General features: G+C 50.7%; 1 protein-coding gene across 1 annotated transcript in view; it reads right to left on the reverse strand.

Annotated features, from left to right (window-relative positions):
* The window catches only part of ASB7 (ankyrin repeat and SOCS box containing 7), a 36,751-nt gene that overhangs the window by 2,422 nt on the left and 17,772 nt on the right, over positions 1-16,557 (reverse strand). Inside the window, exon 5 of the mRNA XM_058666567.1 lies at positions 9,741-10,346. Within this exon, the coding sequence (XP_058522550.1) occupies positions 9,741-10,346 (606 nt within the window). The remainder of the gene's footprint in view (positions 1-9,740; positions 10,347-16,557) is intronic.

The raw sequence follows: 16,557 nt of genomic DNA on the forward strand, positions 1-16,557 counted from the left end.
CCTTCAGGAGGGGGTACATCGATCACTGTTTTCCCAACACCTGTGTATGGTATTGGACCTGCACTTACTAACCAGAATGTAAATTCAATGTAAATCCACAGTTTTCAAAGTAAAAAAATACATTTTCCCACTCCATGACAGGCTGCTCTTCTCAAGCATCATGTTAATAAAAAGAACCACCAGCAATGTATTTGGGCAAAAACCAGATGAGGGTAAGGCTGACAAACACACCTGATGAAAATACAAACGAAATTACAGGAATCCGCCTAGTTCAAAGAAAAAAGGGACTGAAACCGAGGTATATTCAATGGGGGAGCTCCAGGTAGGCTCTGATTCTGCGGGAGACTGTGCTCCCCAAGGCTCACCCTCCAGCCCTGATCCCTCCCTTCACATGTCTGGGCCGTGCCAGGACCCCCTGTCCCTTTCCCTCACAGCTGGGTGCACGTGTGTCTGAGCTGGAAGCAAAGCTATGCAACTTCCAAGGTAAAGTCACAGAAACTGCGGTGGCTTTCCCACGGCTCCTGGGCATCCCCTCTCCCCAACAAGGAAGCCCAGCTGAGGCTACAAAAAGCGGCTGAGGTCATGGGCTCACAGTCTTGGCTGAGCTCCGGCCAGCTGCCTGTACCAACTCACTGGCCGTCAGAGCGGACCATTCTGAGGAAGAGACGGGATGTGGACCAAGCTGCTCCGGAAAATGCTGGACAGAGCAGAGAAGCCATTCTGCAGCACTGGACGACCCAAAAAGAGGCTGGGCCCTGCCAGGTACAGAGCAAGCGGACAACCCAACGGGAAGTACTAGGCTTGGCCACCACTATGGGGTCAGGGCTGAGGGGCACAGTGTTGCTCAGGGCTTGTAGGTTATCAACATTTGGAAGAACAGGAGCCTTGTACCCATCAGCGGGAAGCGCGGCGACACCTGCTGAGATGTAAGAAGAGGCCATGTCCTACCAGCCCAATGATCTGGTCCCCAAGACCTCTGCAAGGCAGAAAAAGGAGACAGAAATGAGAGGAGAGCTTCCACCGGAGGGAAGAGCAGCACCCACAGCCCAGGCCTGCCAGCAGGAGGCGCAGAAGCCCCCCAGGAGCAGAAGGAGAGGGCGTTTTCCTCCTCATTGCCTGAATGCTTGACTTAACGTTCTGTTGATTTCTCTTCCCCCTTATAAACAGGGTGTCATGGCAGTCCCTCGGCACTCGCGGCAAACATGGCTTTTAAGTGATTTCCCCTCCTTGGGCCATGCCTGTCTGCAGTATTACTTCTCATGATGCAGGCATAACCCATGTTCAGAGCCAGGACCCTGGGGCCAGATGGCCCACTCTGGCTTCTGGCCCGACCGCTAACCATCTGTTTCATCTTGGGCAAGCACTGTGGCCTCCTGCCTCAGTTTCCTCATAACGGCCACCACCTCAAAGGCTTCCCAAGCAGTCAAATAAAGGTTAATTCTGCCTCCATGCTCAGAGCAGTGCCAGGCACACAGTGAGCTTAACAGCTCAGGATCAAAACACAGATTTGTTTTTAAAGCTATTGCTGAGCAGAGGGCCCAGGCCCCTCTTTAGAAGCTGATGTCTTCCTGGGATAAGGGTGGCCAGGAACCCAGCAAAGCAGCAAGTGGCAGGCCGTTAGCAGTAACAACCCTGGGCAGAGCAAGGGTGGGCACACCAGGCAATAGGCAGAGCTGGCACGGCTTGGGCATTTGCAAAAAGACAGGCTGGAGATGGCCACACTAACTCTTGGACGAGCCATCACCCCACTTGCCATTTCCCAGCCTGTGTGAGTGAACAGCATGTTCAATAGTGAAGAGTGGCAAGGAGTATTCACTGTTAGTGCCAGGATTTTTTAAGGAATGGTTTGTTTCAGGGATAGTATTTGACTTCTGAAAGGATTGTGATTAAAAGAACAAAGTTCTCATTTTCTGTCAACAGGTAACACACTCCTACTACATGCCCCACAACGCGCTGTCCCAAAAACCAAAGGGGCAGGGGCTGAGACGGAGGGAAGAGCAGAGCAATGAGTGAATGAGAACAAACACCGCTGGGGTCTTATAAAACCAGTACCCGACCATGTTACATAACAGCGGCCCGTCTGTGGGTGACAACAAAGGCAACCTGGGGAAGCCTCCCCAGGGAGTGGAACTGAAGGAATTATAAACACTTGGGAGAGCAGAAACCTACCCGGTATTCATCCCATTGAACTACAATGGAATTATGCAACAGTTCAAAGGATTCTGTCTTGCCAGTCGGCAAAGCAGCCCATCATCAGTAATAATTGGTCTGGGATAAAATAGGAAGTCCGCTTTTGAAGGGTCTGGTCTGGCCTGAATTACAAAACCAGGGCCGGCAGCAGTGGCATCCAGCACGTGAGACATTGTGCAGCATCCTCTTAGCACAGCCTTTACTGCATTTACGACAGGACACAAAGGCCCCAGATGCAAAACGGGGACAGGGAGACACAACAGCTTGTTGTAAAAAAAAATAATAATAATTCAAGTGAACAAAATGGATGCAAGGTGGGAGAGGACAGACAATGCAGGTGCGGAGATCACTTAGCAGTAACAGCAAGGCAGAGCCCCACTTCTCCTCCCCGACCCCAACCTGGACGGCCTGACTCCGCTGGCTCCTTTGCCTGCATCGAGACCCACCCCTGCAGCCCAGTGTCTGGCATGGTCCTCCAAGACCACCTGGCTGCAGCTCAGGCTCCCACTTGGAGATGGCCCACGGACACATCACACCCTTTGCTCCTGCCTTGATCTCTTCACAGGCCCTTGGTATAAAACACACTGAATGCTTTCTGCTTTCCAGGAAGAGCACAGATCCTGGCTTCCCCTAAAGGAAAGAGCACAGCTTCTCTGAAAGCACACGCACACACCAGCACCCTTGAGGCACCTGTCTACTGGTCACTTCCTTTTTTCCTCCCAGAAAATGAGCCCATGTTTTTCCATTTTCACTAAAAAGACAACTGCAAAAAACTTCTAGATGCTAACACTGAAAATACGAAGAAATATACGCACCATGAGAAAAGCGCAGAGGAGGGCTATTTCCTGTATCAGGACCTTACCAAGCGGTGTTAAGTTGACTGACACTCATGGCAGTGCTGGACAGACGGGTGGCAGCAGAGGGCCTGCTGCGTCACCTGCTGATCAGGTGGAGCACAGAGAATCACGGCCTACACTGTCCTTACTTAAAATTAAAACTCAGGACTCTTGCTTTGCTTATTCCTTCTTTCTGAGGCTTGAAATCCCATGTTTAAAGTTTAATTTCTGCATCAACAAGATACCTACCAGACTGCTGACAATGACACAAAAGCAGCCTTCAAGCCACCGTGTCCTTCATAATGTCCAACACTGACTGAGGTTGCAGAAAGCAGCCAACTTTGGTCAGCACTTGATGGGCCAAGTCTCCCACAAAGCAGCATACATGACTCCGTTCCCATCTGCTTCAGCATTTCCTTTAACAAATGCGTGCCACTCAGGGCCCAGTGCCATAGTCTAGTGGCTAATGTCCTCGCCTTGGACACCCCAGGATCCCAGTTGGGAGCTGGTGGTGTCCAGGCTGTTCCACTTCCCACCTATCTCCCTGCTTGTGGCCTGGGAAAGCAGTCGAGGATGGCCCAAACCCTTGGGACCCTGCACCTGCATGCGAGACCCAGAAGAAGCTCCTGGCTCCTGGCTTCAGATCAGTTCCAGCTGTTATGGCCACTTGTGGAGTGAACCAGAGGATGGAAGATCTTTCTCTATCTCCTTCTCTGTATATCTGACTTTCCAATAAAAAGAAAAGAAAAAGAAATGAAAGGAAAAAAAGAAGGGAAGGAGGAAGGGAGGGACAGGGAGAGAGAGAGAGTGAGAAAGAAAAAGAAAGAAAAAAAGAAAGAAAAAAAAAGAAAGGACAAGACACGCCACTCAGTGCCTTTAAAAAACACCCCGATCAAGATACAGCCTGGCCACAACCTTGCTCACAGGTGCACGGGGCTGCCTGCTCCCAGCCTGTGCATCCTGCAGGGCTGCCTGGGAACTCGGCTCCTGCGCTTGGCTCACACCACTTGGGATATCAGATGCGGCCCTGGCCAACGTGCTCTCTGTCCCCACACTAATCTAGACCAGAGCTTGTCACAGCAAGAAGGCAAACCACGAGACAGGCGGCTGACAGCAGGCCTCGGGACTTGGGGGGCCACCATGAGCACGGGTGGATCCCCACCGCTGGTGGCCTAAGCACTTGTTTTCTAAACTGGACTCACCTGTGAGTCCACGTGACCTGGCAGAGCTAAGACTTCACAGCCTTGAAGCATCGTCAAGCACCAGTCACCCTAAGTAGAAAGTGGGCTAGTGGAGGGGCGAGCAGTAATTTAAAACATGTTACACTGCCCACGGGTGGTAACTTTAAACAGAAATCCGCTCTGGTTGCATCAGATTCTGAAACAAGTGAGCAGGACACCCTGTGGAAACCTCAACATCCAAACTGCACAGCGTGTAGTCTTGGCTTTTCAACCTTAGAGTCCTGTATGCCTTCCAACTAGAGGAGCTCAAAGAGGATTTATCTAAACGGGCTACTCTCAGCCACATTTGCCACAGCAGAAATTAAAACTGAGAAACTGCAAAATGAAACTGACATGACTTAAAAACAGCAATAATGTATTCACAGTATCTGCTGAAATAAACATTTAACAAACTAAAAAGAAAGACTGTTTTGCAAAATAAAAGGGATGTTGTGACCAAGGGGTTCAGTCTGAGCCCCCACACGGGCTTCCCAGAACACTAAGCCTGCCTGCAGCTCTGCTCCTGCAGCCGGGTCAGCCTGCTCAGGTGAGGGAGCTGCAGGGGCAAGGGCAGTGGTAATAGCTGTAGGAGATAACTGGGACTCTCTCCAATAAACAGCCTTGTGGTTTCTTAAAGGTTGGTTGCGTTACAGAATCTGAAACCAAATGGACATGCTTTCAGTCCTTTCAAGAAAAACCCACTGGTCTACCTCGCATTTGGAGCAGATCCTCACGTGATTTAGTAACACACGGCGTCAGTCACATGGTGAATGCCACTGCTGATTACGTAAATCTCCCTGACCTGCTGTGTTACGTACAAGAAAATCACCGCTTACTATCTCCACGCATCAGGCAAGCCTGCAAGAGGGGGCTCCAGTCTGGCCACAACGGTGCACCACAGAAACATTTGGTGGTCAGCTCCATCACCCCACATCAGCTCACACACAGTAAGAATCTTCCATTTCCATCCCACAGAAAAGTCCCCTCAGGGCCACTGGTTTCACCAACCACCTGCTCAAAGACATTCTTAACTGCAACCGAGAGAGAAAATTACAGTGACTGCCAGTACCAGGGGGTGAGCACAGGGGTGATGCCAACATGTGTCACCATCAGTACAGGTGTCAGCATGGAGCAGGTGGGGGGTAAGCCATGCCCTGGAGTCCACACTGCTCTATGCCACAAATCGACACCTTCAGACGTCACAAAGCAGGCACAGGTCATCCCCACTGAGAGTGACTCCTGGGGAGCATTTCCAACAGGCAGAAACCTAAGGAGTGACCGAAGTCCAGATCACCTACTTTACAGAGGAGGAACTGGAGGCCCCGGCAGCAGGGTTGACAAACCAGAGCCCAGGTCCCAGCTGCCTGCTGCCCTCCAACCTGGGCAGAGCTCCGAGAGGCTCTGATCCCAGGGTCTCAAGGCACTGTGGACAGGGGATGCTTTTCCGTTCCGAAAGCTGATGACACAACCTAACAACAGGTTTCCAAGAGGCTGTAGCCTCAAAAGACATGAACAAACTCAAAACCAGCACCCTGGACCCATCAGTGAAAAGAGGGTGCAGGGCAAACCTCTCCCACACAGGAAATCCACTCCGAGACCTCCAACCAGGAGGAGTGCCTGAACGATTTCCCCTGGTCCCATGGCAGCCAGTGGAAGGCCCAGTGTGAGCACTACGGAAGCACCCCATGCTTGCTGCATGGTCGGGGTGATCTCCCAGAAGATTCTCACTACCCAAGACTGCGCTCCAAAGGACAGAGGCCCAGCCTTACCCCGGGTGGGATGGTCACCTGTGACTCCAGCCCCTCTCAACCCCACCCCACCCATCTTCCTGTGTCCCTTCCCAGGGTTGGGAGTCAGACAGAATGAGACACTGGTGATGGCCAGGGTCCAGGGACACAGGCCTGCTGCAGAAGCGAGATCTGTCCTTCCATCTTATCGCCAGCCGCACCAGCAGGGCTGCGGTACACACAATAATCGGTAGAACTGGGCAAACTGCGGGACCCATGGCACCCCCAGCCACAGCCAGCACAACCCACTGCCCAATTCACAGCTGGATTAACACGAGACCGTCGGCTAAATATCAAGTTTCAACCCAGAACTACATGGCAGCTGAAACACAAGACAGAGATAGGGCTTGAGGGGATGCAGTGTCAAAACCAGACATGGGTGTGAGCCAGATGGGATGGCATCACCAGTCATGGAATTGGACATCAAACCCTGGTGGAAATCAGAGAGGGAAACAGATAATCTGGACTATCTAATGCGTTGCCCAGGTGTGTTCATCCCTGGAGCAGGGAGTGACCGGCCAAGCCCTCCAGAGCCCTGAACCTGCTGCTGGCCCGGGCAGTGGTCTGACTGCTCCTCATTCTTGCTCTGACAATCTTTCCCTCTTTCAGAGAACAGGCCTAGGGCTCCCCCTGCCAGGACTGCCTGGGCAGTGAGCACACTACAGCACCTTCTCTCTAAGTTACCGGTCTAATCCGACATGGTGCAGCTTCGTTCGCTGCTATCCTAACGCCGTGTTACTGGAAACTCCTCCACGCTTCTGCACCCTCTGCACTGGGATCTGTGGGTAGCTGCCCTCTTCCTTGTGATCTTCGTTCTCAGCTGCAGCAGCAGCTGGTGAAGAACAGGCCTTGCACCTACCTGGTCGCATCAGCACCTGGAGCCTGGCCATTCCAAGGCGGGTGCAAGGGCCCCCAAGCTCTAAGTCCTGTTGAACTTTTCTTTGAACCAAATTCCAGGCATGCAGGTCACTGATGCTACCATCTCTGTACACGGGATGGCAGCGCCTGCTGGTGCTGGCCCAAGGTTCTGCCTCCTCACGCCTCGTCTTTCCCAAGACACTTCACAGAGCAAAGCCATGGTCCAGTCCCTTGCTCAGAGCAGGTGGTTGGTAAATTACATCCTGATTTCTAAGAAGTCAGGCTTCTAGTATTAAACCCTATCCTCAGGTTACAATTTATGAAATAGTCCTCATGATTATAAAACTATACCATGTTTCCTTATGCCTGCCCTTTCCTAATGTGTAACTGCTCAACTTCTCTTTTGAATTGGATGCTGCTTTCCACTGCCTCTGGCTGGACATTTGAGCCCCACTTGAACGTCAAGGCTCCCAGGAGCCACACCTGGGCCCATACTGGTGTCTGTACAAACGCCACCAGTGTGGGTGCACCTGCCTGACCCCAACAGGCAGGATGTGCCGCCTCATGTTCTGTGTCCTGGGCACCTCGCTTGCTCACTCAGACCCGGCCCCACCTGGACCACTAACAGGAAGCATGCTGCTGCCTGCTCTCCCTGATGTTTCCACTTGCCCCTGGACATGCCTTCTGTGTTCTGCCTTTATTTCATTCGTTCCATATAATTTTTTCTTTCTCATTGGTTTTCAAAGGAAAAACGCTGAAACTGGCCTCTCCTGAGCACCACCTGGGACCCAGGAAACATCTCTCCTTCCACGAGTTGCTCCTCATCACCGCACCTTGGCGGACCCTGGCTCGTGTCCGCTGTGTTCACTGTCCCTGGGCACCACGAGGCCACCCCTCCATTCGACTAGCTTTCTGCAGAAGCCCACGTAGAGCTCCCGCTATTCTAGAAGGCAGAGGCTGCCCAAGTCTGACCGCTGGACAGCTCGGTCTAGCCACAGCGGAATGGCTATGGCAACTGCTTCCATTCGCTACCAAGGCACAAGACACAACTCTATGACTAAGCCACTTTGATTTGCTTGGACAGTAGGTACACAACAGATAGCAGAGTTTTCATGGTAACTTTGCCAAACAGTTGGAACAGTTAAATTCCAGGGGTCTGAACTGGGGTGGGGGTAAATCTTTTCCAGTCAATGAACAGAAAGATGGCTCTGAGAGAGGCCACCCGGTGACCCCCAGGACTCAGTCCTCATGTCAGAAGCCCTGTACCTCGTGCTGGCCCTGTCTGCGCAGGCGCCCCATGATCTGCGACCCTCCTTCCAGGCTGCTTTCCAGGAGACAGTGCGCTCCCGAGGGCAGCAGCTGCAGCGGCCTCTCCAGCATGCACCACGCCCAGGGCCAAGCCAACCCATCAGTCCAGCACCCAACCTGCCTGTGGCAGGACACACCCTGGGGTCAAGAAGGAAGGACCCAAGCTGGGGCACCTTAGCATAGGGAACAGCAGGCCACGCACCTCTAGAAAGCATTCCAAGTTTACTCGTCCCAGCTATTCAGCGTGTGCGCTGACCGGCCGTGCAGTGTTGCTGGGCGCCTGCTAGGTGCACAGCTTATCTACACAGCAGGCCACAGCATTGAGATCCAAAGGAACTGCCTCACTCTGCCGGCAGGAAGCCAGTGCTGGCCACACCTCTCCTATTTCCTGTCAACAGTTCCGTGTTGCAGTCTGGGAAATACTTGCTATAGCACTACATGCTTTACAATTATGAACTCACGGAGTCCTATCATAACCTGAAAGACAGATGCAGCTCTACTCCAAGTTAAGGAGCAAAGTGTTTAACAAGCGGCTATGTGGCCTGTGTGTGAGCTCAGAACATGCCTTCCTTGCATGGCCACAATGCCCGACACAGGGCCTGAAGTGTCCAACACAGAAGTTCAACAACAAGGAAGCAGCAGGCACCTTGTGGCCACCTGCTTCCAGCTACCTGAGCAAGCATTCTGCCCAGGGGGCACCCACCAGGCTGTCCCCTCTTCCTCTCCCCAGCGGCCAAGGTCTGTACTGACCTTCCAGGGACCACTAGAGATCTGTGGCCAGCTCACTTAGTTCAAGGTCATTTAATATGGCTGTTCTCCAGGGGCATTAGCCACTTCCCAGGTGCCTACTAGCTGTTGGAGGCCAGTGGCAAAGCACACCATGGACAGCACTGAGATCACTTCCTCCACGTCAGGAAGTTCTCCTGGTCAGCCTGCACTCAGGCCCGTCTCCTCAACCCCTTTTCCTTTTTGAAAAGGCTGAGTCCAAACATGTCTACTGATATTAATGCCACATGGTCGGCGCTCAGACGCAAGACAACCCACACGGCCCAGGGACACGGTGCCACGTGGCCCAGGGACATGGTGCCCCATGGTCCGGGGACATGGCACCACCCGGCCCATGGACACAGCTGTATTCCACACAAGGGTGCACACGGAGCAGAGAAGTCCCGGGTTAAACGTGAACCCCAGGGCCAGAGTTGGAGCTTGTAGCTGGGGCCCCTGACGCCCAAAGCTGGCTCAGCATTCCCCACAGCACCCTGGGAAGGCTGCCTCCACCTGACGCAGCTCCTCGTTGGGTTCCAAATTTCTGCTCTGGCCCCCTGTCCCTCTCTTCTTTCCCCTCAATGTCCATCAATCCCTATGACTACATTCTTGTGAAATCTATGGTACAGAACTTTGCGAAACAAAGTGGCAGGCTGCATGAGGAATTACTTACCTGGCCAGGCTTAACTGCCTATTAAGTCAATTTTAAGTAGACCTTAAGCCCCTCTCAAAATTAAAAAAAAAAAGCAATTAATAGTAACAATTACATTACATACTTGTGACTTCTTGTAAGAAATCCAAACACGGTCTACTGCTCCCAGAAATACTTATTGAAACAGCCAACGGGGTCTGCCCCTCGTAGTTCCTCGTGTTCGTGTCCGCTCCGTAACTGTACAACATCCGTGCGCACAGCACATCGTCTCGGAGGGCGGACAAGTGCAGAGGGGTCTGCCCGTCCTCCAGGCGCCCCAGGTTTGTGTCGGCGCCCCTCTGGAGGAACATGCGGCAGTAGGAGTGGTTGCTCTTGATGACAGCGTAGCGCAGCAGGAACCCGTTTTGGATGTCGATGTTGGCACTGTGGTCCAGGAGGATCTTCACGCAGCTCGACCGCTCTCTGATGATGGCAAGCTGCAGGGGCGTCGTTCCCTTGTCACTGAGCGGGTCCACCTCGGCCTTGAACTCCAGCAGCAGCCGCACAAAGGAGTCCCTCCCGTAGTGTGCGGCCACATGCAGCGGGGTCCAGCCATCGTTGCTTTTGGCGTTGATGATGTCGCTCCGGTACTCGGACTCCAACATGAGGCGGGCGATCCGGGCCCGGCCGTGCATGGCAGCATAGTGAAGTGCAGTGAAGCCGCCGATCAAGTCCTTCACTGTGGGGTCAGCTAGAGTTAAAGAGCAAAGGACACATTAGCAGAGCCCTGGACGTGCGCGGGGCATGGCACGCTGGAGCCATCGGAAGCTGTCAGGAGGCAGCAAGGACACACTCACTCCCTCAGCTGGACACAAAGAATCAGCTTGGGCCGACAGTTACCCAGCCCGGGTTAAAGAAGTGGGGAAGATTCGGTGTTGTCAACACACAGGTCACACTGCTTCCCCCTCCTGGCTACTTCAAGCTCCGGTCCCTGGTGGCCCCACTGCCTTATCGCCATCCAGCTCCAGGCTTCTCTCCTGTGTTGCTGGCTCGTCTAAAGTGAAGTGTGAGCACCGAGTCTGCTGCTCCAAACACAGTGCACTGGGCTCTGGGGGCTGAGCTGGTGCAGGGTCTTCTGTGGCCTGTGAAAAGCCCAAGGCATGTCAGATACATGTGAAGTACTGCTCTTGACCAGCCATGTTCCCATGAGACAAAAAACTACCCTGAATTCTTAGTTTTACAAGAACTCAGTGGTTCACGAGGATGAGGGAGCATGTGACAGGCTCGGAGACCTCTCAGCCCTGGACAGACGCGCCCTACAGCTCTCATCCCACAGGCGCTTCGGGGAGACCCAGACAGGGTTCTGCGCGCCCCAGAGGCTCACAAATCCACAGCTAAGGTGAATGGTTCTGCTGTAACTAGGATTCAAATGCTTTTTTCTTACATCAACTGTCCATAACTAGTGGTCTATTATAAGAGAGATAAAGTAATATCTTTCACATTTTGTTAAAATGCCTCCAAAGTGATGTGTTTAAATGCTCGGGTATTAGGTGGTAAAACGTCATTTGGTTCTAGAACACAGAACACCTAGGTTCCTTCATGCAAATCTATTGGCAAAAAAAAAAAAGTGGCAAACAGCAATAACACCAAAACAGTGAAAACTTCAGGTGAGGAGTTGCTAACAAAATTCACAAAAACAAGCAGCTTTTAGATAAACATTACCATTTGAATTCCAAAAACCACAGTCTATAAAAGGTGGAATTACTTTAACCTATTTAGGGCTTCATATTTGGCTTGGTCTTAACTACAAGAAACAAACTACCTAGACTTACCAGAGGAAAGCAAGAACATCCTAACACGGCATTCTGCTGCCACCTGCTGGCAGAGCACCAACGTACACGCCCGACTGCCCTCCAGCGAGGTCTGTGCCTTGCTGACTCAGGGCGGACCAAGCACAGGAAGACACGCAGGACATATGGGAGACCCCTCCCCTCCAAGGAAACAACAGATCTGGCCAGAAGCTGGTTCTCTATCTGCCTAAGGCTCTGCTTTCACGCATTCCTCTGCATCTACAGGTATAATGTGTCTGCCTCCTCCACTCTGGCCTTTTCCCCCACTGAAAAGTGCCGTCAAAGTGCTAACACCATCTTTATCTGCACTGACCCATTCTGACAACAGAGTTAAACATTTTATCTTTGCTGTCCACTTCAGGTCTTTGTTGGGTTCTGATTCAATTTCTGGTGTAACACTGAGCTGCAGAGGTGCCCTGCTGCCACAGCAGTGACCTATACTTCATCCCCTCAGTGACTTGTCTGAGAGCACCGTGCAGGAGGTGCTGTGGGCTAACAGGCAGTGTTAGCAAGAGGGGAGCGTATCAGGCAAAGACTCAGGCAGAACTTAGGGCCTATTATTAGCCATTGTAATAAGACAAGAAAACAATTTCACTTGGGAAAGCCACAGAAATTACAAGACACTTCAACATACTGTGAGAAATGCGCAAGGCGTGAGAAAAAGTCCCCAACTGAGCCAACTGCCTGTTCAAACGTCCCTTCACCAACAAAACCTTCCTTGGATACACCCTCCAAAGCAGGAGCCCCATCAAACTTTTTTCTTCTTCCCTTCATCCAACTTACCCCCTGCCCCCGCATGCAAGGAAACATTCCTGTGAGTAACAGCTTTATAGAGGCAAAACAAAACTCCGTCCTTTCCAGAGACTGCACGGTCAGCTAACCACCATCACTCAGAATACAGAACATCTCCGTCACCCCGAAGGTGTCTTCATGCCCTCTGTTCCCTGCGCAGGCTCTGGGCCCCGGGCACAGCACCCGACGACATGTAAGTTCAGCCTTTTCTCTAATCCAGTTCCTGGATATGGAATCACATGTAAATCGCTGAGTTGGACTCACTTCTCCGGGCCTCGTGTCCCTGGATTCCATCCGTGTTGCAGTGTGTCCAACGGTCCATTTGTTCATAATATCCAGCAGCATTCTACCATGCTGAAAACATCTACTCACCCATGAGCAGATGGTCACCCAGTTTCAGGATCTATGACTAAAGTCACCATGACCACATATGTAGTAAGTGTGTTCGTGGGTGTATGGGACACTTGGGAGCACTGCTGGGTCGTTTGGGGAATGGACACTGGATGTGAACGCTGCCACACACGTGGCCCACTCCTGAGTGGCCATGCCTTTCATATCCTCACAGCAGCGAGCGGTAGTTCCAGCCAACAGCCCTCAGTGTTCGGCAGTGGGTTTCTCTGTGCCCACTGCACAGGGAGGCCGCGGCTTGCTGTGCTTTTGGTTCACATTGCCCTAAAAATCAGGGATGTGTGGCTCATTCACTCACATCTGATTGTCTTGTTTTTCACTTTTTAATTGAGAGGGTTTTCCCCCCTTTAAAATATTTTTTATTTATATTGGAAAGGCAGATCTATAGAGAAGGAGAGAAGGGAAAAAAGCTCTTCTGTCTGCTGGTTTACTCCCCAAATGGTTGCAAACAGTCGGAGCTGAGTTGATCCAAAGCCAGGAGCCAGAAGCTTCTTCTGGCTCTCCCATGTCAGTGCACAAGATTTTGGGCCATCCTCTACTGCTTTCCCAGGCAGGGAGCTGGATAGCAAGTGGAGCTGCCGGGACACTAACTGGCACCTATATGGGATCCTGGCACTAACACGGAGCAGATTTAGCCACTGAGCCATCACGAAGGGTCCACCCGTCTGTGCTGACCCCTCTGCTCACAAATCTCCTGATAACCAACTGTAAGAACTCCTCACACATATCTAGGGAGCAGCCCTTTCCCACATTGTGTTTTCCCCATCCGCAGCTTGCCTTTCCATTTATCATGTTTTGAAAGTCAAAATTTAAAATTTTGAAATTTTTTAAGTTATCTTTTGATATCTTTTAATTCAGAAACGTTTAAACAACATGTCACAGAGATGTTATTTTCTTGTAGAAATTTGGCATTTTTAGCTCTTAAATTCATTTTTTCACAGACTTATCGGTGAAAAGGAGGGGAAAGGGAAAGAAGAGAGAAGGTTTTCCATTTGTTGGCTCGCCTCCCAAATGGCAGCAATGAAGACAAGAGACGGGAACCCCACCACGTCTCCTACATGGGGCATTTTCCACTGCTCTTCCAGGCTGCATTAGTGAAGAGTTGGATGACAAGTGGGGCAGCGGAATACGGGATGCTGACGTTACAGGTGAATGGCTTAAGGACCAATGCAACACGATAATGCTGGCCCCAGCACTTCCGTTCAGATCCATTATCTACCATCTCTTGATTTTTGTGTACGGTATAAGGTGCATTCAAAGTCTGCTATTCTCAGTTAAGCATCTGTTCCAACACAGTGAAAACAACCATCTCCTCCCAATGATTCAGCCAGGTACCTCTGCAGGAAATCAATTTACTATCAAAGTACAGGTCTATTTCAGAACTCTGTTCTGTTGAATCAATCTGAAAGTTTACCAATATACCAATACCAGACTGGTCTGACTGTTGGAACATTCTGGTAAATTTGGAAAGAGGTGGTTTAAGCCCTCCAACTTCCTATAAAATCTGGCTGGGAGACAGGTGTTTGATGCATTAAGTAAAACTCCCACTGGGGCACCCATGTCCCATATTGGAATGCCCAGGTTTGAGTCCCATCTCCACTCTTCTTTCTAGCTTTCCCAAACCATTTACCATTGCTGTATTCCCAATATTAGCGTAAAAAAAAATTAGTGTTCCCTACAGTACAGCATGTAAGTTAAAGCTCTTCATGGATGTCCCTCCTGAGACTTTGCAAGTTACCTTTTGCTAAGTCTTCATCATGCAAGGTTATTTATTAAATGCCACTTTCATTTTCTGCATCAACAGAAATGACCACTTGGTTATCTTTTATTCTAGACTTCACCTTAATGATTTTCAGATGTAAAACACATCTTGAATGCCTGAAATTAAAACCAGTTGGAGGACAGGCACCTGGCCTGAGAGTTAAGATCCTGGTCCATACAAAGTATCTGGGTTTTAGTATCAGCTCTGGCTCTTGACTCTCGCTTCCCATTAAGGCAAGCCCAGGCAGTCAGTAGGAATGGTTCAAGTGGTTGGAGTCCTGCCACCCATGTGGGAGACCTGGACAGTCCTGGCTGCTGGCTTGGGTCTGGTCCAGTCCCAGTTGCCATGGGCATTTAGGGAGTGAACTCATACAGATGGGTTCTCCCTCCCTCCTTCTGCCTTGCAAGTTAAAAACAGCAAGTGGCCATGATGTGATATCTTTCTTCTGCACTGATGAGTTGATCGCTCATCAGTCTGTTAAGGACTTTCGTGTCTTTTGTCATAGTGAGTACTGGTCTGTAGCTTCCTTTCCTTGCAATGCCTCTGTTGGGCTGGTGTCAGGGCAATGCCGAGCCTCATCAGTGTATCCTCCTCTGCTTTCTCACAGGGCCTGCCAAGGAGTCTGAGCTGTTCCTTGCACAGCTGAAATGATTCAACAGGGAAGCCAGGTAGGGCCTCAAGTTTTCTGCATGGAAAGTTCCAGTTATGAACTAAGCATCTTAAATGCACATATGGCTATCAAATCGTTCTGCTTTTCTCTCAGGCTGATTTTAGCAAACCTGTTCTTGTAGGGACCATACAGAAGCTTAGTGAGACCTTTACTAACTTCCGGATGGCTGCAGGGTCTAGCAAACCTTGGCCTCTTGGAACTGCTCATGTCTTTTGCTTTCTTCATCAGTCCTGATGGAGATTTATCAATACTACTCATCTTTTTCCAAGAGCTAATTCTGCTGTTCTATCAATTTTCTCCATCACTTATTCCCTTCCGTTTTCAAAGACGCTGACTTCTGCTCTGCTCGTGGTCTTTTCACGCCCACCTGCACCCTGGCTTCCCTTCTGGTTATAAGCAGAAGGTGTTTGGGCACAGCCCTTGTGCTGCCCCTGTCAGCTTCATGTAGTGTGAACCCAGGAGCAGTTTTCTGATTACCGCTGTCCCTTAAGAGATGAAATGAACATCCAGGCTTACAGTTGTGGCAGACCAAGTCAAAAGTCAAGTGTGCATCCCCTAATAGCTCCCAGCAGCTGTGAAGGTGGACATCTGGCTTTACAGAGTCTTGGAAAAAAACACACATTACTGTCGTGACACTCTAAGTGCTTGACCTTCACATCTGGGCACTGAGAACAACTTTCTTTTCTTAAAAATACATACAATGAGGGATGACATTTTTATACAGAAAACAAATTTAAGTTTGTTTCCCGTAACAATAGTTGTTACTTTAAAAAGCAATACATTTTTTGGGCAGCGGGGGTGAGGCGAAAGCACCCACGGTTTCTAAGGTTCTAGTACGCACTGCCAACTACTTCCCAAAGGCAACTCACAAATCCTATCAACATATCTGCTTCACCACAGCTAGGATTTAACAATCTGCAAACATCATTTTTAAAAAGTTACAAGCAGTTCCAACTGTCCCGCCACGGCTTTCCTCGCTCACTGCCTCCTCTCTTGCTCGCTCTCTGTGCCTGAATCTCACCAACAGCACTCACGCCACCTCCTTCTCCAAGAGGAGACCTGGACAGTTTCCTTGGGTTCCTTCCAGAGCTTCAGGCCAACGTACCAACAGCCCCACACTGAATCTGAAGATGAACACATGCACCAACTAAGATATAATCTCTTTGTGTTACTGCTTGAAATACTTCCACAACGTCTAGGAAGCTTTAGACAGGCTTGAAACAGAAAGGTCAAGAGGAGAACGCTGGATCCTTCTCATTCTTACCCATCAGACTTTGCCCTGACAGTCCCCAACAGCACGCTCACCTGGTCACAAAGCCTGCCGGGAGGTGAGGTGTTAACTGTGTGTCCCATCTAGGCTTGGGGACTTTACTTTTGGACACAATGAGAACTTACGCTTTCAGCATTTGAAGCTGGATGTTTGGAAGTGGGCAGCACACTGACACGTGTCTACACAGGCTGACAGCTGACACAGCTGTGC

This window comes from Ochotona princeps, chromosome 6 (genome assembly GCF_030435755.1).
Source record: "Ochotona princeps isolate mOchPri1 chromosome 6, mOchPri1.hap1, whole genome shotgun sequence".
Lineage (NCBI taxonomy): Eukaryota > Metazoa > Chordata > Mammalia > Lagomorpha > Ochotonidae > Ochotona > Ochotona princeps.